Source organism: Apis mellifera, linkage group LG8, assembly GCF_003254395.2.
Source record: "Apis mellifera strain DH4 linkage group LG8, Amel_HAv3.1, whole genome shotgun sequence".
Lineage (NCBI taxonomy): Eukaryota > Metazoa > Arthropoda > Insecta > Hymenoptera > Apidae > Apis > Apis mellifera.
The window spans coordinates 11,820,070-11,840,175 of record NC_037645.1 but is presented as its reverse complement, the minus strand read 5'-3'; the positions used below and the strand labels follow the sequence as shown (position 1 = coordinate 11,840,175).

Below are 20,106 nucleotides of genomic sequence, written 5' to 3'. Positions count from 1 at the left end.
TATTATGTAATACTTTAAATAAAAAAATAATTTATTAATACATATTATTTAATATGAGTAAAACATATTGTTAAATTAATAAAAATTTTATCATTACCTTTATCTCAATTTGAATATAATATATTACACTTGTAATAAAACTTAAATATAGTATGTTACATCATATTATATTATATAATTAATTAGTATTTATTATGAAATTTTTGAAAATTTTAAATTGCAATAATTTATTATTATTACTTTTAATTTGAATGAAAAATAAATAAAAGATAAAAATAAAAATTTATTTCAAAAAAAAGTTTATTAAAAACAAATATACTTTGCCAAAATTAAAATTATTATAAAAATATTTTTTCTACTAATTTTTTCTTTTTAAATATTTATTTTAAAATTTTTTTAAAATTTTAATAAAATTAATATATAATTATTTTAAAATATATAATAATTTTTAAAATGGAGCTATAATTTCTTTAGACTTATAATTATCTTATAGTTAAAGAATATCAATAAAAATAATAATATTAATCAAAATTTATCATCATCTTTTCCAAAAAATTTTTAATATTTTAATAGGTAAATTTGTTAATTGTACATGCACTGTTTGCTGCGATACATTATATTCTTCAAAAGAAAGATTGTGATTTTCTGAAAAAAAAATTAGTTTTTAATATGATTTATTGAAAAATATTAATTTTATGAATTAAGAGATATACCTAATTGATAAAGAAATTGTGAAACAGTATTTTCATTGCGAATTGTTGCTGCAATAATAGCATATCCATCCATAACAAAAGACAATAATTTTTTTAATCCTAATATTAATTCATAAAATGATTTGGCATCATATAAAATATCAGCTCCAATTATAATATCAGGTACAGTCCATTGTTCATTCACATATTTATTAATATCTTCCCATTTTAATTCCATTACTTTAACATCTGTATAATTATATTTTAATTGTAATTTTAATCTATCATCATATTTTAATTCTGGTTGTATTTTGTTTTCATTATTTAATAAATTAAATTTAATATTTTCAGAAACCATTTTAAGAACAATTTTGTGACAATCTGTAAATATATATTGTTTGGGAAAACATTTTTTAATAATACACAATCCTGTTAATCCAACTCCACAACCTAGTTCTAAAACAACTTTTCCATAGAATTTGTTCTTATTTTTCATGCACCATTTACTTAATTCTATAGCTCCCTATAAATCATAAATGATATTACAATTTAGAAATATAAAAATCATCCATACAATATAAATATCAATATTTTATAATAAATATACATAATTACTACCTGCCAACTACATAATCCTGTTGTACCTTCTGATATAATATTTGTGCTTTCTTTTATACTAACACAATCATTTTCTATTAAAAAATGTCGATAATGAATAGATTCTTTGATTGTAGAAGATATTAAATTACAATATGTAATATACATAATATCACAAATTTCACCATCTTTCTCTTCAATCTATATTAAAAAAATATATTTTGATTTTAATTTTTTTTTTATAAATATTAATTTAATTACCTTATTCATAAGCCATTTTAAGAATGCTCTTTGATAAGATTGTTTTATTGGATATTTTTTAATTAAATCACTATTTACTGTATTTTTTAAAATTTCCTCTTGTTTTTCTAAATTAAGCAAATAATCGATACTTTCTTGAGAAGACTGAAGCTATATGTAATATTTTAAAATTATTTAATTACTTAAGAAATTATTTAAAAAATATAAAATTCATATACATACAAGTATCTCCATTGTATTTATCGATGTGCAAGAGAGAAAATATTTAATTAAATTATTCATATCAAACATATTGCAATTCATTTTATTGTATTATTATATTTATAAATATATTTTATAATATATAATATATAATATAATAATTTTATAATATAATTAATATAATTAATAATACTTTTTAATTTTATATTAAATTTTTATGATAAATCTTTTAAATATTTATTTTTATCAATAAATGTATAAAATAATTTGTTTAGTTCATAAAAATTTGTATTTAATTAATGTTATATATACAAAAATAGAAATAATTAACATTATTTTTTAGATTTTTTATTTTACAATAAAAATATTATACTTCACATTCTATATTTACTTTTGGTATTAATCTATAAATGTTTATATGTATTTTGACATTTAAATATAATAATTTCTTATCATTGAAATATTTGTCTGAATTCAATTATATTGACTTAAAAATAACAATAATAAAGTTACCATTTCTTTTTTTTTGTATATGTAGTAATATTTATTTTTTTCATTTTTAAAATTATTAATTCTTATCATGGAAGTATATATGTATATATGTGTATAATATATAATATATATATATATATATTATTTTAAAAATAAATAATATTTAATATGATTTATATTCAAATTAAATAAAAAAATAAACTAAAATAAATAAATTGTCCAAAATAAACCAATAAAAAACAAGGGCTTAAATCACTAGATAAATTGAGATACCATTGTAAGAAGTTTCGCACTTTCTGAATAACTTCATATTCATATTTTTTAAGAAAGAATCGTCTCAAGCTTATATAAATCTCAATAAATTTTGACAGTTGCTTATTTTCTTTGCAACTAATGACATTATTTCTTAGTTTTTAATTATGTGGGTAGACATTTTACATAACATAATTAATTATATTATATAAAGATATATTTAATTAAGTAAAAAATTATTATAAAATGTAATTGATTCTTTTAAATAAAAAACATGACAACATAATAATAAGAAACTGATATTATTCATTATGGATGATAATTTATCTACATATTCATGTTTTTGAAATATTTTGAATCTTTTGAATTGTTGAGGTGAGATTAATTATTAATAAATAAATATCATATTACTGAAATTTATAATAAAATAAAAGTTTTATAATTAGAATCAATTATTTAATTTAGATTAATAACTTTATAATAACCACATAATGGCCTCTGCTATGGAACAGCAACAACAACAACAACAACAACAACAACAACAACAACAAACTACTTTAGAATTTTATCAGGCAATGGCTGATTTTAAAAACATGTTTCCACAAATGGATGATGATGTGATTGAGGTAAGTTATTTATAATAAAAATATTAAGCTATATTATATATCATAAAAAAATTTTCATTCTAAATACATTATGATGTATAATATTCAACTCTTTATTAAAGTAATATTGAATAATATATTGAACTTTTTAAAAATTTTTATAAAAAAAATATCAATATTTTATATTCACTTTTAAGAGTATTTAATATAAATTTTTAAAACAATATATTATGGAATATATATTAGTTAATAATAATATTTAAAATCAAATATTAATTTTTATTTGTAAATTTTCTTTTATATATTTAAAACAAAATTAAATTGATAAATAAATAAGATTGAATATTATTACTTAAAAATGAAACATATTAAAAAAAATTTATTTTTTTTAATGACAAAGAATTTCTATTAAAAAAGAAAACTGAATATTTGAGTATTTTTATTAATATAATAATATTTGTAATAATTTTTCTATCTATATAAAATAATCATATTATTTAGCATTTAAAAGCATATAGATTAATAATTAATTAAAAATTAAAAAATTTTGTAATTTATTTAAATCTTTTAGGCTGTATTAAGATCTAATCAAGGAGCTGTAGATACAACAATTGATCAATTACTTACTATGAGTACAGATAATGAAAATGAAAAAATTAGGAGTGAATTAGAACAAAATGAAAAATCACCAAGTACTTCTAAGTCATATAAAATAGATTCAACAATTTCTTCAAAAAGTATACGTAAATGGCAACCTGCTTTATTAGGACCATTGCCAGATACATTTCTTCGACTTCCTCAAGTTTCTGAAGATAGTTTAGATTCCTCTTATTTACAAGAAAATTCAATGATAGAAGATGAAAGAATTGCTATGTTTCTTCAAAATGAAGAATTTATGGCTGAATTACGTTGGAATGAAGACTTTCTGTCAACTTTAGAAAATGGTTTGTAATAAGCAATAGTGATTTTCATAATATAAGAAAATTAAGAAAAATATAAAATTGCAACTATATATATATATTTTTTTTATTATATATTATTTATTATTATAGATACAAAAATTCAAGGAACGACTCTTGAGAAATGTGACAGTCAAATTGGTCATGATGATGAAGATCTTTTTAAAGAAAGACTAAAAAATATGGGCAAAAGTATATAATAATTTCTACAATTTATTATTATCATATTATTATTAAATTATTTTTTATTATTTATATTTATTATTTTTATTATGTTTCAGTGTCTCGACGTAAGTTTGCACAACTTACTAAAGTATTTACACGCAGTAAAAAACGCGGAGGTAGACAGTTATTACCTCCAACAGCTTCCTGTGACGACTTATTAGATTCAGAAGAATCATCTAGATTTCAATCTTAGAAATTAGAACAGTTTTCTTAATTTATCAGGAAAAACAATTACAAATAATTCCAATTGATACTTACAGTAATTTATCCAGTTCAGAAGCAAAAAAGCATATCCGTATTAATATTAATAATTGAATGAAAAATTATAAAAAGGATTTAGATGATGATAGTTTTATTATTGTGGATTATATATTTAAATTAGAACTCAATTATTTATATTTCGTACAGTTAATTTATATAATAATTACTAAATTACTTAAGTAACTTCAATTCAAAAGCACAGAAAGATCAAAAAATATAAAGATAATAGCTTTATAGATGTCTAAAAAAACGCAAAGTTACAGAATATTACATATTTTAATAATGTAATATGAACAAGTACACGTTCTAAATACTAACAGTACAATAATTACAACAGTCATATTGTTGAAATAAGAATTTATTAAATTTTGTTAAAAAATATGAATTTTTTTAATGTGACATTTTATAGCTTTACGATATGATATTCTATTTATAATTCATATTATTTATATTATCTGTAATTTATTGGTAATAATTTAAAAAATTTATAGTTTTTCGTAATTTATATTTATTTAAAACAAAATGTTTATAATTTTTGAATTTATAAAAATATTGTTAAAATAATATAGAATAAATGATTTATGAATATCAAGTGAATAATAATAAAAAAATTATTATCCACAGCTATAATAAATACTTAAAATTTAAAATTGACAAATTTATTTCTTAATATTTGATTTTTATATGAATTTTTCATAATATAAAAGCAGTTTTTTTTTATATTGCTACATGCAATAATAATGCTTTTTTATTTATAAATATATTTTTGAAAAACTCCTATCTATTTAAAAGTTGTAAACATAATAAATTCTAGTCTGTTCATCTAGCCATTACTTACTTAATCATAAACATTAAAGATTGCAATTATATATATCATTAATATAAGAAATATTTATAATAAATATAATTAAATAAGTATAATTAAACATAATATGGAGAAGCAAAATAAATTTAGAATTTTAATGTATAAAAAAAAATAATAAAATCTCCATATTCATTTTACGTATTTATGTTTGGATACTCCATACTATGTTTGGACTTTGGAATCTCAAAAAATTAAATAAATTCTTGAATTCTTATTAGAACCTACCAGATAATATTTACCAGAATTATACAATATACATAGATAATTCTAGATATAATTCTGATATAAATAATGCATTATATATCTTCATTATTCACTTTATTTCATCTATTATATAACATTGTATTGATATTATATTGTTGTTTTTTAATATATAATTTTTAATTTTTATTTTTCATTATTATTCATTACTATTTAATTGTTAGATTTTATTATTAATTATTTTTCTTAAAATTTAATAATTAATAAATTAAATTTTATTATATATAATATATATATTATAATGATATATATTATTCGCAAATTTTGGGACTTATCTCTATGGATATGGAGAGTTCACTGTAAATTATGTCTTTTTAATAAGTCAAAATTTATTTTATATATTACTGTATTTTTATTTTCTCATTATTGTAATATATATAATACAAGTTACAAAAGGATTATGAAAATAAAATAAATTTATAGCATATAATTATAGCTGTTTTTAACATTTAAAGCTATTTTTTATATAGCACATAACATTATTCATTGTATAATTTAATATTTTTTATACATTAATAATGAAAAATATGAAACTATCATAATAATGAAAAATATTTAACTATCACATAATTAATCAATTCAATGATACATTATGAAATATTATGTATCAGATTGTTTAAAGAATACTCTAGCCCCAGATAAACTATAATAAAGCAGTTGAAATTCAGCACTCCTTTCACCTAAGCGTTTTAATGTTAATGCCCTTGTTTGTTGCAATTTTTCATCTCCATGAATGTTTTTATTACCCTCTGCAACTTGTTTTTCAGTATTTATATATTGTTCAACTGTTTTAAACCAATGTAAACTATCCAATTCTGATGACTGATTTAAAAGGGCATTTATATAAGCAATTCCCATTGCAAAACCATCATCAGTAAAAGCTGCACCTATTTGATTTTTCTTAAACATTTTTTCTTTATTTGATATCGAATTATCAACAAAACTTAATGTTAATGGTGGTATAATAGCATAAAATTGTTGCAAATGATGTGATTCAGTATCTCGAAAAGCAGATGCAAATACATCAACAAGAAGTTTGAAATATTGTATACCTTCTGTGAAATGTCGTACTAAATTTGCAATATCATTTTCTAAGCATTTTGCTGCTGCTTGAGTTGTTGCACTATAATTTAAATTTTTACACATTAATTCAAATGGTATAGATGAATCAATATTTGGCAAGAATGAAACAGCATTTGAACTAGCATGTAATCCACCAGATCTGATTAATCGTACATAGCCCAATGCATTTCCAATATGAGTTATTAATTGTCGAAATTGATCTAAGTAACTTAGACCATCAGGTGTCATACCTAATTTTCTGATTCCTTTTTGGAATTTTTCTGCTCTTTCATATGTGTAAGGTGTTGTTCCATTTTCTCTCTGAGTTTTAATAAATCTTATATCTCGCATTAATCTTGATTTTATATGTTCATCAAAAAGAAATTGTGAAAATGTATGTAATTTTATACGAAGAAATTGATAAACAAAGTTAACTGTTGTACTCATAATACCAGTTCCATGTGTTCTAATAGAATTTGCTATATGTCGAATTCCAATGGTATTTAAATGCTTATTGTTACTAGTATGTTCAATAAATGTTTGAGTGTTTAAATTATACAAATATTTTGAAACAAATACATGAATGTTTCTCATAATTTCTAACGCATCCAAACCTTGTTCCAAAGTTTGTGTAGGCAAGGGATTTTGAACAGTATCAAGATTTAATTTATAATGTGCCAAAGCATGCATCATTCGATATGTTCTCCAATCATGCAATGCCACTGTAGTGAGATTATAAAACATATCATCAAGATAATGTTCGATAAATCTTTTGGCATATATCATACTATTTGCTAAAGGTAGAGGTAGTGATCGCACTATTCTTCCACCATCTTTTGCTCCAGTATTAAATGGATTTGTAGAATTCAATTTTAAATGCTCATGAACATGAAGCCTTAAATTGGTTTCAATCTCATGGCAAACAGGTTCTAATATATTTTTGGTTAACATTTCTTTTAATTGTGTAATTCTTTTTTGTTTTAAATTTAATCCTTCTTGTTCGCTTATAGTACTGTTAAATGCATTGAATAAATGAACTATGTGATTTATATTTAAATTACTATCTGTTACAGAAGAAAAATAAGCTGGAATTATATTCTGGTGATACAATAATATAGAATAATCACAGAGATCTATAATAATATTGTGCAACTCAGCAATAATATCATAGTTATTTAATGAAAAACGTAATTTCACCATATCTTCCTCTTTGAAAGTATCTGTTAATTGATTAGCACATGCTAGAGCACATCTAATTATTAATCTCCTATCTGCACTTGGTGGTCCATTTAATAATCTCATACTTAAACCCACTAATGATAATGAGTCTAATTTTTCTTTACTATAACCTTTATCTTTCTGAATCAAACTTTTACGTGCAGTTTCTAATGTAATTAATATATAGTAACTTAAATATTGTAACACTTGACTTTGTGATTGCACTATAACTGGTCCCAAAATGTAAAATGTAGTCTGTAAAGATTTTTGTACTTCTATTAATCTACAAATTAATTGGACAGTATTGCGATTCATTGGTTTAATAAGAATTGCATGCATATTTATTATAAAAGATATGATTTCTTTAATTTGAGATAAAAGAGCAACTAAATCAACTAATAAAGATTGTTTTTGTCCAATATCTGAAATTTGAAGACTTGTTTTCATTAAAATACTTTGCATATCAATGCACCATGTTACTGCTTTCTGAATTAAACTATTTACAGTTTGCGAAAGTTTCTGTATTCTTGAACATAATATTTTTTCTCCTACTTGTTGATTAATAGTATTTCCAGCTTCCTTTGGCAAAAAATCACTTAAAAATTTACTTGGAATCCATATAATATTTCCAATTAAATTTACAGCATAGAATTTTTTATTATTTTCAAGCACCCTTTTAATTAATCTTTTATCACAGGTACCAAATAATTTTGTTATTATAACAATACCAATATTTATTTCAATCCAATTTTTATTTAATGAAACATAATCATTTGGTTTATTTTCTATATCTATTATTAAATTTTTTAGATAATTAGTAATATGTTCACTCATTATAGGTCCTTTATTTACATCCATTACACTTTCTATTGTTTTAGAAAATAAAACTTTCTTTAATAAATTTTCTTGTAAATCTTTCAATAACTTATTGAACACATGTAGTTTAGATTCATTTATACCAAATTGCGATGGATTATGCATAATAGAATGTACATTCATTCTATATTTTTTCCATTGCTCTTGTAATGATGGTTGAGATTCAACAATTTCGTCTAATGTTAAAACAATTATAAACAAATCAATAAAATGTTCTATTAATACAGGTAAATATACATCATTAGAATCACTGGCTAGATTAGATAATTGTTCTGTTGTTAAATGTGTAACTGTCCATATTCTATTTACAAAAACAAATAAATCTTGCAAATCAGATAGAAGAGATGTGATATTATTCTGATTATTTTCTGTTCCTTTTTCTCCATGAGTAAACAATTTTTTATAGAATGTTTTAGCTTCCATTACAAGAAGTCTAATTTCTCTGCAAGTACCAGCAACTGCAGCAAGTAATTTTGATAAAAATTTATTTTCCATTTCTATTAAACTTATCAAGCTAATATCCTCAACAGGTTTATATACAAGCCGAAGAGGGCCTTCCATAAAATATTCTAATGTAGAATCTTTTTTCCATGTTTGCTTTGCTAAATTTTCGAAAAACTGTCCATATTTTCGCAAATGTATTGAACCTGCCGTTTTATATATTGTTTCATCTTTTTTCGTATTCCATGTTGACGATTCTATCATTATCGCTTCTTATATTAGTAATACTATATAAAATATTATTTTTATTAACAAATAAAATTTAATTTTTAAATTAGTATATCTTTCAATAATTCACGCATAATAAAGTTTCATTATAATTTCATATTTCAGTATTACTTTTCATAATAAAAGTATTACTTTCATAAACAATATCTTTAAGAACTTTTGAGTACTACACTGTTATTTCTTCCATGTTTATAAAAATTTGTACAATATGCATACATATTATAAAAAGTTAATAAGTAACACTATTATAGTCTGTCCAATGAGACGAGTCAAAAGATATAAATAAAACTATATGATTAAAATCTTGAGGCAGTAAGATTGGTTAACAATATTGAGAAAATAAAAATTTACTGTGCGAAATTTAATGTACAAAAAAAATGCGAATCAAAAATTTATTTACTTTAAAATAAAACTTAAAATAAAACTTTAAAAATTAAATTTAAATTTTTTATTTTTATGTCTTTTATAAATATTGACATACAGAATTTGAAAATAATTATTAATTATTGAAATTCAATAATTTAAAAGTCATTTGTAAAATTTTAGGAATTTTTGCTAGTTATACAATATAATTCAAAATATTGGCATATAAAATATTTAAAACGCGATAACTTAATGTCTTGTATTATTTTTAAAAGTTATAAGAATTAATTTATTAAATGAGATATAAAAAAAAGTCTTTAAAAAAATACAAATTGCAAATTAATGATTTTTCTTAAAAAGTATTGACTATTTTTGTCACTAAAAAAAATTTTGCTATTAATTTTTTAGCGGAAATGCAGTTTTTCGGCGGAACAGTTGAATAGATATAGAGGTCGCTATAGATCTCTCACTAAATATACAATGTATGTGAATTGACATAATGTGTGCATATTTCTGATAGCGTACATAAAAGAACCGCGACAATTCATAGTAAAAAATGGATACATCAAATGATTCAAGTGTGTATAGGTTAGAGGGAACTGATAAAAATCAAGTAGGAGGTTTAATTATTCGAAAAAAATCTTCTGATCATACATTTAAAAAACCTCAAGTATCAGTTTTGGGTCTTGATAAACTTGCAAAACGAAAAAGACAAGAAAATTTGCAAGAAAATAATTTAAAATCTAATTCAAATTCACCAAAGTCAGAAGTTAAAGAAAGAAAATATCGATCTTATGCTGAAGAAACTCCTACTCATACTGGAGGAGTGAATTCTGAAGCACAACAAAGATTAGAAGTGCGACTAAAACATCAAAGATTAAGTGCACAGGATAAACATCATAAACATAATTACAGAGATAGAGATAGGCATAGAGATAGAGAAAGGAGTAGAAGTAGAGATAGTGTTAGAGATAGTAATAGACAAACACCTTTAAGATTTAAAGATGAACCGCAAACTCCAATATTTAAAACAAAAGTAAATATATAATTTTTTATATATTTTTATATTATTATATATTTTTATATAAATTTATTATCAAATTATTCTAAATAATTAATAATACATAAATTTTACTATACATAAGTAATAAAATTTAATGAGAATTTGCTATTGTATTATATTATAGGATTCAACATCTAGAAGTAATTGGGATGATGATGAAGATGAAGAACCAAGAAAATCCAGTTGGGATCATCCAACACCTAATATTTACAATAGTAAAGATGGTAGAGATAGTATTAGAAGTGAATTTACACCTTCATACAAATATAATTCATGGAATAGAGAACGAAAAGCTAGTGGTGCTACACCTAGTATTGAAGGAGAGGAAAAAGAATTATGGGAAGAAGAGCAACAAAGGTATTATAATATTAATAATTTAAAAAATTTTTTTTTATTTGTATATTTTTTTATATTATGTTATATATATATATATTAAGAAATAAATATTTATTTTTAGATTAGACAGAGAATGGTATGGTTTAGATGATGGAGAAAATCATGCATTTGCTGATGTATCTGAAGAATATACACGTAAAAAAGAAATGGAACTAGAAGCAAAGAGACAAAAACGTCTTTCAGCACAACAAAGACAAATTAACAAGGATAATGAATTATGGGAACGCAATAGAATGTTAACATCTGGTGTTGTAAGTTCTTTAGATCATGATGATGATCCTGATGATGAAGGGGAAACCAGAGTACATCTTTTAGTTCATAATGTTGTTCCACCATTTTTAGATGGTAAAATATCTTTTCTATAATTGATAATTTCATTTATAAAATATTATAAACAAATATGTTAAATATTAATTTATTATGATTTTGTATACAAATATATATTTAATCAAAATTTATTATTTATTAGGTCGAATTGTATTTACTAAACAACCAGAACCTGTTGTACCTGTGCGTGATCCTACTTCTGATATGGCTCTTGTAGCAAGAAAAGGATCAGCTTTAGTACGTGCATATCGTGAACAAAAAGAAAGGAAAAGAGCACAAAAAAAACATTGGGAACTAGCTGGAACTCATATTGGTAATATCATGGGAGTACGTGATAGACATAAAGATGATAGAGAAGATCCAGGACAAGAAACTGATTTTAAAGCTGGTCAAAAATATGCTCGTCATATACGAAGTGATGAAGTCACTGGAGAAGCTAAATATAGATCTATTCAATATCAAAGAAGAAGTCTTCCAGTATTTGCAGTACGACAAGAATTATTAAATGTAATTAGAGAAAATAGTGTCGTAGTTATTGTTGGAGAAACTGGTAGTGGAAAAACTACACAATTAACTCAATATCTTCATGAAGATGGTTATAGTCATTATGGTATAATTGGATGTACGCAACCTCGAAGAGTAGCTGCTATGTCTGTGGCAAAAAGAGTTTCTGATGAAATGGCTACTACTTTAGGAGATAAAGTTGGTTATGCTATTCGTTTCGAAGATTGCACTTCAAAAGATGTATGTCTTATATTTTTAGATTAATACAATTTTTATATTAATTTTTTAGATTAATAGAATTTTTAAAATAATAATTAAATAAGTTTAGAATAAATATTTTTAAATAATTTTATATTTATTTACAGACTGTTATTAAATATATGACTGATGGTATTTTATTAAGAGAAAGTTTAAGAGAAGGGGATTTAGATCGATATAGTGTAATCATTATGGATGAAGCTCATGAAAGATCTTTATCCACTGATGTTTTATTTGGTTTACTAAGAGAGGTAAATATATAATTTCATTATAAAAATAATATATTTTTGTATATCTTAGATCACTTATATAAAAAAATATACAGGTTGTAGCTCGACGGCATGATTTGAAATTAATCGTAACATCTGCTACAATGGATTCTAGCAAATTTTCAGCATTTTTCGGAAATGCTGCAACATTCCAAATTCCAGGTCGTACATTTCCAGTTGAAGTATTACATGCAAAAAATCCAGTAGAAGATTATGTCGATGCTGCAGTAAAACAAGTGTTACAAATTCATTTACAACCTCGATCCGGCGATGTATTAGTATTTATGCCCGGTCAAGAAGATATTGAAGTTACCTGTGAAGCTTTAAAAGAACGTTTAGCAGAAATCGAATCAGCTCCTCCACTTTCTATTTTACCCATTTATTCACAATTGCCTTCAGATTTACAAGCTAAAATTTTTCAACGTTCAGAAGGAGGTTTACGAAAATGTGTCGTAGCAACAAATATAGCTGAAACTTCTTTAACTGTTGATGGAATTGTATTTGTTGTCGACTCAGGATATTGCAAATTGAAAGTTTATAATCCACGAATTGGTATGGATGCTTTACAAGTATATCCTGTATCTAGAGCTAATGCTGATCAAAGAGCAGGAAGAGCAGGACGTACTGGTCCTGGTACCTGTTATAGATTATATACACGAAGACAATATTTAGATGAATTATTATTAACTGGCGTTCCGGAAATACAACGAACCAATTTAGCAAATACTGTATTATTATTGAAGTCTTTAGGTGTCCAAGATTTATTGGCTTTTCATTTTATGGATCCACCACCACAAGATAACATATTAAATTCTTTATATCAATTATGGATTTTGGGTGCATTAGATCATACAGGACGTTTAACGCCTTTAGGACGACAAATGGCAGAATTTCCATTAGATCCACCTCAATGTCAAATGCTCATAGTTGCTTCTCAACTTGGTTGTACTGCAGATATACTTATTATAGGTAGATATGTAAAATATATTATAAAAATTATATATTAATAATAATGATTATAATATATAATATATTATAATAATATATAATTGATTATAATATATAAATTATGTATTTTTTAAAAATAGTAGAAGTAAGAATTTATCATGAACTAAATCTTTTATCTTTTTTTTTTTTATCCTTAGTCTTTTATTTTTATTTTAATTTTTATGAATATTTTTCATATAATATAAAATATTTTTCAGTTTCTATGTTATCAGTGCCTTCGATATTTTATCGACCAAAAGGTCGTGAAGAAGATTCTGATTCAGCTAGAGAAAAATTTCAAGTACCAGAATCTGATCATCTAACATATCTCAATGTATACAATCAATGGAAAGCAAATGGTTATTCTAGTTCTTGGTGTAATGATCATTTTATCCATGCAAAAGCTATGCGTAAAGTCAGAGAAGTTCGGCAACAACTTGAAGAAATTTTAAAACAACAAAAAATGGAAGTTGTAAGTTGTGGTACTGATTGGGATATTGTACGAAAATGTATTTGTTCAGCATATTTCCATCAAGCAGCCCGTTTAAAAGGTATTGGTGAATATGTAAATTGTCGTACTGGAATGCCATGCCATTTACATCCAACATCAGCTTTGTTTGGTATGGGCTTCACACCAGATTATGTAGTGTATCATGAACTTGTAATGACTGCTAAGGAATATATGCAATGCGTAACTGCTGTTGATGGCCACTGGTTGGCAGAATTAGGTCCTATGTTCTTTAGCGTTAAAGAAACTGGACGAAGTGGACGAGCAAAGAGACGGCAAGCTATGCAACATTTACACGAAATGGAAGGACAAATGAAAGAAGCAGAAGAAGAAATGAAAGCTCGAGCACAAGAACAACTTGAACGTGAACAAGCTTCAATTAGAAAGTTTGTCATAAAAATTTTTAATATTTTATAATACTTTCTTAGCATTTTATGATTGATTTATTACTATTTATTATTATTTAACATTCTTTACAGAAAAGAGATATTAACACCAGGTATTAGAGAACCAGGAACACCTGCTCCTTATCGAAAAACTCCAAGTAGATTGGGATTATAATTTTTCAAAATGTATATATTTTTATTATTAAATAATATTAGAAGAATATATTGTAAGTATGTTATAAGATTCAAATAATTTAATGATAAATATTTCCGTATTTGTAATTTTAAATATGTATTATTAAACATGTATATATATTTTATATGTAAATATATACATTTCTAATAAAAATTAATATACAATCAATATTTAATGTTTTTGAATTTATATTAGAATATTTATTTGAAAAAATATTATTTTAATTAAAACATTTTATTCTAAATATTAGGTATATATAAGTTCTTAATGAACTAATAGACATACAAATATTTTTTATCTTTTATTATATCTTATAATGAAAATAATATAATTATTTATTATAATGAAAATAATTATAATTTATTATATTTATTATTACTATAAATTTAAATATATTTTTATAATATATTATAAAATTAATATTAAAAAAAACATTAAAATATATCAATTTGATCATCATAAGAAAATAATGATAAAAAATTGTTAATGAAATAAAAAACATGATAAGGTTTTTTGTTCAATATGTTTTATTAATATGGATATAGATATATTTCCATATCAATTACATATAAATATGCTTATATTATACCAATTTTATTAGCAACATCAAGTGCATCATAATCACGAGTTAAGCGTACATATGCTTTCTTTTTACCATCTGGCCTAATCAAAGTATTAACTTTAGCCACATCAACATCATACAATTTTTTAATAGAGGCTTTGATGTGATATTTATTAGCACGAGTATGTACAATAAAAACTAATGTGTTGTTATCTTCAATTTTTTTCATAGCAGCTTCAGTGGTCAAAGGGAATTTAATAATATTAAATGCATCCATACTACAAGAAAAAAAATTTTAAATATTAAAAATTAATGTATATATTAAGAAATTAAATGATATATTTAAATAAAAAAATATAGATGATATAGATGATAAAAAATAATAGATGATAAATTTAATAGAAAACAAAATAATAAAAGATAGAAGAATTATTAATATTTACCGATTTCTGTTTGGAACTGATTTTCTAGCATATTTTGGATTCCTTGGTGGTCTAAATGTTTTTGGCCGATAGAAGTGCACAGATGTTCTTATTTTTCTTACTCTTGATCCATGAACTCCTTTCAATATCTATGAAAAAATGTTATAAATATATTATTTATATGATAAATTATAACAATTATATATTTCAAATAATTGTAATATATCAGTAATAAACTAAATTCTTATCATAATTATTCAATGAGATTCCCTAATAAATCATCATAAAAATCATGATTTATTTAAATTTCATCTTAATTTATAAACTTTTTTTATTAAGAGTTATTTATACTTATTAAAGAAAAAACCTTTTTTTGAGCTTTAAGTGCTTTCTGAAGTTGTACAGCTGGTTTTCCACCTTTAGGTGTTTTCTTTGCAGGTTGAACATTTTTCTTAGGTTTTGCAACTACTGGTTTTGCAACAACTTTAGGTGCAGGTTTTGCTGTTGATTTTGTTGTAGGTTTTGTTGAACTTGCAGATTTAGCAGTTGTTGCTTTTTTTGCAGTAGTAGATGTTTTTGCAGTTGGCTTTGTAACTTTTGATGTTGAAGCTGCAGTAGTTGGTTTTTTCTCAATTTTTTTCTCTGTTTTTTTCTCAGCTGATTTGCTAGCTAGAAAAAAATAAAATAAATAATCAAATTAGTATAATTTTTAATCATATTTTATTTATAATTATATTTTAAACAAATATTTATAACAGTTTTAAAAATATGAAAATATTTAGGTTATAATAAACAAAATTTCTTATAAAAAATAAATTTATTAAATAACATCTTTTAGATTCATTATTTATATATTATGTATAACAAGTATTTTATAAATATAGAAATATAAAATATATATATATATATATAGATATTTTATTCAAACAAAACACATACAAAACAAGTAATAAACCACATGGTTAAAGTTGAAATTGAACACGTGTTTATTAATCCAATTTTTTATATCATTCACTTCATAGATTTTTATTAATCATCTTTTACAAATTTAAAAAACAATTTTCAAATTGTTATTAAAAGAAATTAAAATTTTTTTATTAACAATTTTTAAATGTACCTGACTTATCCGTGGGCTTCGATTTAGGAGCCATTTTGTTAAAAAGAAAGGGAACTTTAACCGGAAATATATGTATAGGGAATCACTAAACTACGTTAATCATTTATATATAAATTCAATATTATAAAATAGAAATTTATTTGTATTCACAATGCATACAAAATATAAAAATGCATACAAATATAAATTAAAATATTTAATTATTCAATTACTATAATAAATTAATTATATTTCATAGTTTAATTTATATAAAATTATTTCCATATTATAATCTAATTTATTTACAAATTTTAATTGTATATTTTACATTTAGTTATTCCATAAAAATTTGAATAATTTTTTTTAGAATGACCAATATCATTTTAATACAAATATCATTTTAATTACAATATATTTAATTTAATTTTTTTAAAATAAGATTGATAACATATGTAATGTACATCTGTCGTAGCAACCAATGTTTTCATTTAGTTTAAATTTACTTAGTAGTAGCAAGTAACAAGAATCGTTTTTCTAGGTCTCGTAATAACTATTTAATATAAATAAAGCATATAATAAATAATATATATAAAATCTTTAAATATATATTTTATTTATTTTTCTTTAAATTTTAAAATAAAATTTACATAATTTAAATAATTATAATTAAATTATATAATCGTATGTTTATAAATAACATTGAATTTTATATATAATTATATATTATAAATTTATAAATAATATTAAAAAGTATTAAATTATAATATTAAATAGTATTAAATAATATATAGTGTAAATGTTGGAAACACGATCAGCTATTTATAAAATAATGGAAGTAGCGCGAGATGATAGACAGGTATAATTTCATTTCAAATTTTATTTTAATATAATATAGATAATTAAAAAATCTTAAACAATTATATAATTAATAAAATTTAAAATTAAGTTAGTCTTTTAAAATATTCAATAAAAATCAATTTTGAATTCGTAAATTAATTTGACGATTTTATTATATTAATTATTATAATTATTATATATATTACTAATAATATATATAATTATTATTAATAATATTAAATTAAATTTATTAGAATGTTTTATAAATTTTTAACTAATATAATTATTTTTATTATTAATATTCAATTAATATTTTATTTCATATTAACATATGAATTATATGTATTTATAAATTAAGTAATTAAATAAATTAATGTTTTATAGATTGATAAATGGCCACACCCGTTTTCATTTGAAATGACAGAATATAATGAAAGAGATTTTAATACAATTGTTAAACATTCATGTAAAACTAAAAATTTAACTTCGAAAATTGCAAAAGCAATTATAATTGGTGATGTTTCAGTTGGAAAATCATGTCTAATAAATCGGTAATCATATTTATTATATAAAATTATAATTTTATATATTTCATAATATATATGATAAAATATATTAATATGAATTTATTCTATAAAATTTATTGTAAGTTATATATTATCGTTAAATTAAATAAATATCATTTGCATTTCAGATTTTGTCACAAAATATTTGACAATAATTATAAAGCAACAATTGGTGTAGATTTTGAAGTAGAAAAATTTGATATTCTTGGCGTACCTTTTCATTTACAAATGTGCGTTCATTTAAATTAAAAATATTTTATTGTATAATTTTTTAATATTCTGGGATAAATAAACTTTACAACATTAAAATTAATAATTAATATTATATATATTAAAAATTATAAAATAATCTTTATATAGTGCATTATTATATTATTATTTTATTATTATAAAATAAATTTTAATATATTTTGATTGAAATATGTGATAAAAATTTCAGATGGGATACAGCAGGTCAAGAAAGATTTAAATCCATAGCTGCATCTTATTACAGAAATTCAAATGGTATAATGAATATTTGTCATATATTATAAATATAAAAATTAAAATATTATAAAAAATGTATAATAAAACATAAAAAATTTATATATTATATAAGAAATGTATATATTTCAGTGATCATGGTAGTTTTTGATTTGGCTAATTTAATATCATTAGGACATTGCGAACAATGGTTAAATGAAGCTGCTCAAAGTAATACAGAACCATGTCATATATTTTTAATAGGCACAAAACAAGATTTATTGGTAATTGCATGATTTATTAATAGAAATCAAAATAAGCAACTAATTAAATTTTTTTTAAATTATGTATTTATTATTTTTTATTAAATTATATATTTAAATTAAAAAACTATTTTATAATTTGAATTTGTTCAAATATTTAAATAGAAAATTAATTATAAATCTTTTTTGTAATCAGTAACATTTAAAGTACATTAATATTATTTTATGTTACTATATAAAAGAATATTTTAAGCATAATAAATATTATGTTTATATTAATTATAAATTATAAATTAATATAATTATTTTATAAACGAGAAATAAAAAAAATATTTTTAGTCCAATGAAATATATAGAATAATAGAAAAACGAGCAGTTGAAGTAGCGCGGAAAATGAAAGCTGAATTTTGGGCCGTTTCCGCCAGAACTGGAGTCGGAATATCAGAACTATTCACAAGAGTAGCTGCATTATCTTTCCATTCCATAATTCTAAACGAATTGCAAAATATGAAGCCAGAATCAATTAACATTGGTTCAAATTTAATAAGTATGTATTTTATTGGATTATAATTATAAAGTGAATGAAAATATTTTGTATAATCATCAATATTTATTAAATATTAAGAATTATTCAAAATCGTAACTATATATTTATTACTTTAAATTAATTAATTTTATGAATAAAAATTTATTAAAGTAATAAATAAAAATATTAGATATAATAATATATAAATTAATATTAACTTATAAATTGAATATAAAAATTAAATTGATTTAATAATTAATAATTAATTTAATATATTGAATAATACTTATAAATTAAGTATTAAATTTATTAAAAAATTATAAATTAGAATTGTTATTAAATTAAAAATAATAAAAAATATGTTTATTTCAGTTTTAAATGACAAAAAAGTGGGGATTCAAACGAGAAGAAGTATATGTTTTAAATGTTCAACATAAATAATTAGATACACAAATAATTAGTTACACAATATATATATATATATTAAAAATATGACATTTTTAAAAAATTTATTATAATTATTTTAATTACAAGAAAATAAAAATTTATAATATTTGTA

The 20,106-nt window shown here is 21.7% G+C and overlaps 6 protein-coding genes across 11 annotated transcripts; 3 read left to right on the top strand and 3 right to left on the bottom strand.

Moving 5' to 3' along the window:
• Positions 1-504: 504 nt before the first annotated feature.
• LOC726811 (protein-lysine N-methyltransferase EEF2KMT) lies at positions 505-1,879 on the bottom strand. Of its 4 annotated transcripts, none has more exons than XM_001122532.5 (5): positions 1,773-1,879; positions 1,551-1,700; positions 1,311-1,490; positions 714-1,215; positions 505-645 (listed from the first exon to the last, which is right to left on the bottom strand). In XM_001122532.5, exons 1-5 carry the CDS (start codon positions 1,851-1,853, stop codon positions 539-541), a joined length of 1,020 nt encoding a protein of 339 aa, XP_001122532.3. In that variant the 5' UTR covers positions 1,854-1,879; the 3' UTR covers positions 505-538. The 4 variants fall into 4 exon arrangements, with proteins under 4 accessions (XP_001122532.3, XP_026297923.1, XP_026297925.1 ...); XM_026442138.1 differs by having other exon boundaries at positions 1,629-1,700; XM_026442140.1 differs by having other exon boundaries at positions 1,551-1,657; positions 1,773-1,791.
• Positions 1,880-2,556: 677 nt separating this feature from the next.
• Positions 2,557-4,760, top strand: LOC412504 (CUE domain-containing protein 1). Of its 2 annotated transcripts, none has more exons than XM_395960.7 (5): positions 2,557-2,870; positions 2,961-3,121; positions 3,672-4,044; positions 4,153-4,251; positions 4,341-4,760. In XM_395960.7, exons 2-5 carry the CDS (start codon positions 2,987-2,989, stop codon positions 4,475-4,477), a joined length of 744 nt encoding a protein of 247 aa, XP_395960.3. In that variant the 5' UTR covers positions 2,557-2,870; positions 2,961-2,986; the 3' UTR covers positions 4,478-4,760. The 2 variants fall into 2 exon arrangements, with proteins under 2 accessions (XP_395960.3, XP_016769083.2); XM_016913594.2 differs by having other exon boundaries at positions 2,729-2,870; positions 2,942-3,121.
• A 1,227-nt stretch (positions 4,761-5,987) lies between these two features.
• On the bottom strand, positions 5,988-9,812 carry LOC551888 (WASH complex subunit 4). Its single transcript, XM_624274.6, has one exon. It carries the CDS (start codon positions 9,530-9,532, stop codon positions 6,272-6,274), a length of 3,261 nt encoding a protein of 1,086 aa, XP_624277.2. The 5' UTR covers positions 9,533-9,812; the 3' UTR covers positions 5,988-6,271.
• A 556-nt stretch (positions 9,813-10,368) lies between these two features.
• Positions 10,369-14,983, top strand: LOC726778 (pre-mRNA-splicing factor ATP-dependent RNA helicase PRP16). Its single transcript, XM_026442271.1, has 8 exons — positions 10,369-10,955; positions 11,107-11,339; positions 11,440-11,723; positions 11,848-12,449; positions 12,575-12,718; positions 12,793-13,705; positions 13,942-14,617; positions 14,711-14,983. Exons 1-8 carry the CDS (start codon positions 10,476-10,478, stop codon positions 14,790-14,792), a joined length of 3,414 nt encoding a protein of 1,137 aa, XP_026298056.1. The 5' UTR covers positions 10,369-10,475; the 3' UTR covers positions 14,793-14,983.
• A 339-nt stretch (positions 14,984-15,322) lies between these two features.
• Positions 15,323-17,021, bottom strand: LOC409637 (60S ribosomal protein L23a). The gene is made up of 4 exons (XM_393135.7): positions 16,915-17,021; positions 16,165-16,466; positions 15,819-15,946; positions 15,323-15,653 (listed from the first exon to the last, which is right to left on the bottom strand). The coding sequence occupies exons 1-4, from the start codon at positions 16,946-16,948 to the stop codon at positions 15,392-15,394; spliced, it is 726 nt and encodes a 241-aa protein (XP_393135.2). The 5' UTR covers positions 16,949-17,021; the 3' UTR covers positions 15,323-15,391.
• A 599-nt stretch (positions 17,022-17,620) lies between these two features.
• LOC102656792 (ras-related protein Rab-34-like) lies at positions 17,621-20,030 on the top strand. Of its 2 annotated transcripts, XM_006569707.3 has the most exons (7): positions 17,621-17,749; positions 18,115-18,281; positions 18,425-18,526; positions 18,736-18,800; positions 18,912-19,042; positions 19,361-19,568; positions 19,920-20,030. In XM_006569707.3, the coding sequence occupies exons 1-7, from the start codon at positions 17,690-17,692 to the stop codon at positions 19,982-19,984; spliced, it is 798 nt and encodes a 265-aa protein (XP_006569770.1). In that variant the 5' UTR covers positions 17,621-17,689; the 3' UTR covers positions 19,985-20,030. The 2 variants fall into 2 exon arrangements, with proteins under 2 accessions (XP_006569770.1, XP_006569771.1); XM_006569708.3 differs by lacking the exon at positions 18,425-18,526.
• Positions 20,031-20,106: the final 76 nt, after the last annotated feature.

Excerpts from the sequence above, each read along its gene's own strand:
- LOC409637 (XM_393135.7), bottom strand. The coding sequence starts at position 16,948 with ATGGCTCCTAAATCGAAGCCCACGGATAAGTCAG. Across the intron at positions 16,467-16,914 it reads GAAGCCCACGGATAAGTCAG|CTAGCAAATCAGCTGAGAAA; the intron begins GTACATTTAAAA and ends ATTTTTTTCTAG. Across the intron at positions 15,947-16,164 it reads CACTTAAAGCTCAAAAAAAG|ATATTGAAAGGAGTTCATGG; the intron begins GTTTTTTCTTTA and ends ATTTTTTCATAG.
- LOC412504 (XM_395960.7), top strand. The coding sequence starts at position 2,987 with ATGGCCTCTGCTATGGAACAGCAACAACAACAACAACAACAACAACAA. Across the intron at positions 3,122-3,671 it reads TGGATGATGATGTGATTGAG|GCTGTATTAAGATCTAATCA; the intron begins GTAAGTTATTTA and ends TAAATCTTTTAG. Across the intron at positions 4,252-4,340 it reads ACTAAAAAATATGGGCAAAA|TGTCTCGACGTAAGTTTGCA; the intron begins GTATATAATAAT and ends ATTATGTTTCAG.
- LOC102656792 (XM_006569707.3), top strand. The coding sequence starts at position 17,690 with ATGTTGGAAACACGATCAGCTATTTATAAAATAATGGAAGTAGCGCGA. Across the intron at positions 17,750-18,114 it reads TAGCGCGAGATGATAGACAG|ATTGATAAATGGCCACACCC; the intron begins GTATAATTTCAT and ends AATGTTTTATAG. Across the intron at positions 19,043-19,360 it reads GCACAAAACAAGATTTATTG|TCCAATGAAATATATAGAAT; the intron begins GTAATTGCATGA and ends AAATATTTTTAG.
- LOC551888 (XM_624274.6), bottom strand. The coding sequence starts at position 9,532 with ATGATAGAATCGTCAACATGGAATACGAAAAAAGATGAAACAATATAT.
- LOC726778 (XM_026442271.1), top strand. The coding sequence starts at position 10,476 with ATGGATACATCAAATGATTCAAGTGTGTATAGGTTAGAGGGAACTGAT. Across the intron at positions 11,724-11,847 it reads TGTTCCACCATTTTTAGATG|GTCGAATTGTATTTACTAAA; the intron begins GTAAAATATCTT and ends ATTATTTATTAG. Across the intron at positions 12,450-12,574 it reads AAGATTGCACTTCAAAAGAT|ACTGTTATTAAATATATGAC; the intron begins GTATGTCTTATA and ends ATTTATTTACAG.
- LOC726811 (XM_001122532.5), bottom strand. The coding sequence starts at position 1,853 with ATGAATTGCAATATGTTTGATATGAATAATTTAATTAAATATTTTCTC. Across the intron at positions 1,491-1,550 it reads TAAAATGGCTTATGAATAAG|ATTGAAGAGAAAGATGGTGA; the intron begins GTAATTAAATTA and ends TTTTTAATATAG. Across the intron at positions 1,216-1,310 it reads CAGGATTATGTAGTTGGCAG|GGAGCTATAGAATTAAGTAA; the intron begins GTAGTAATTATG and ends TATGATTTATAG.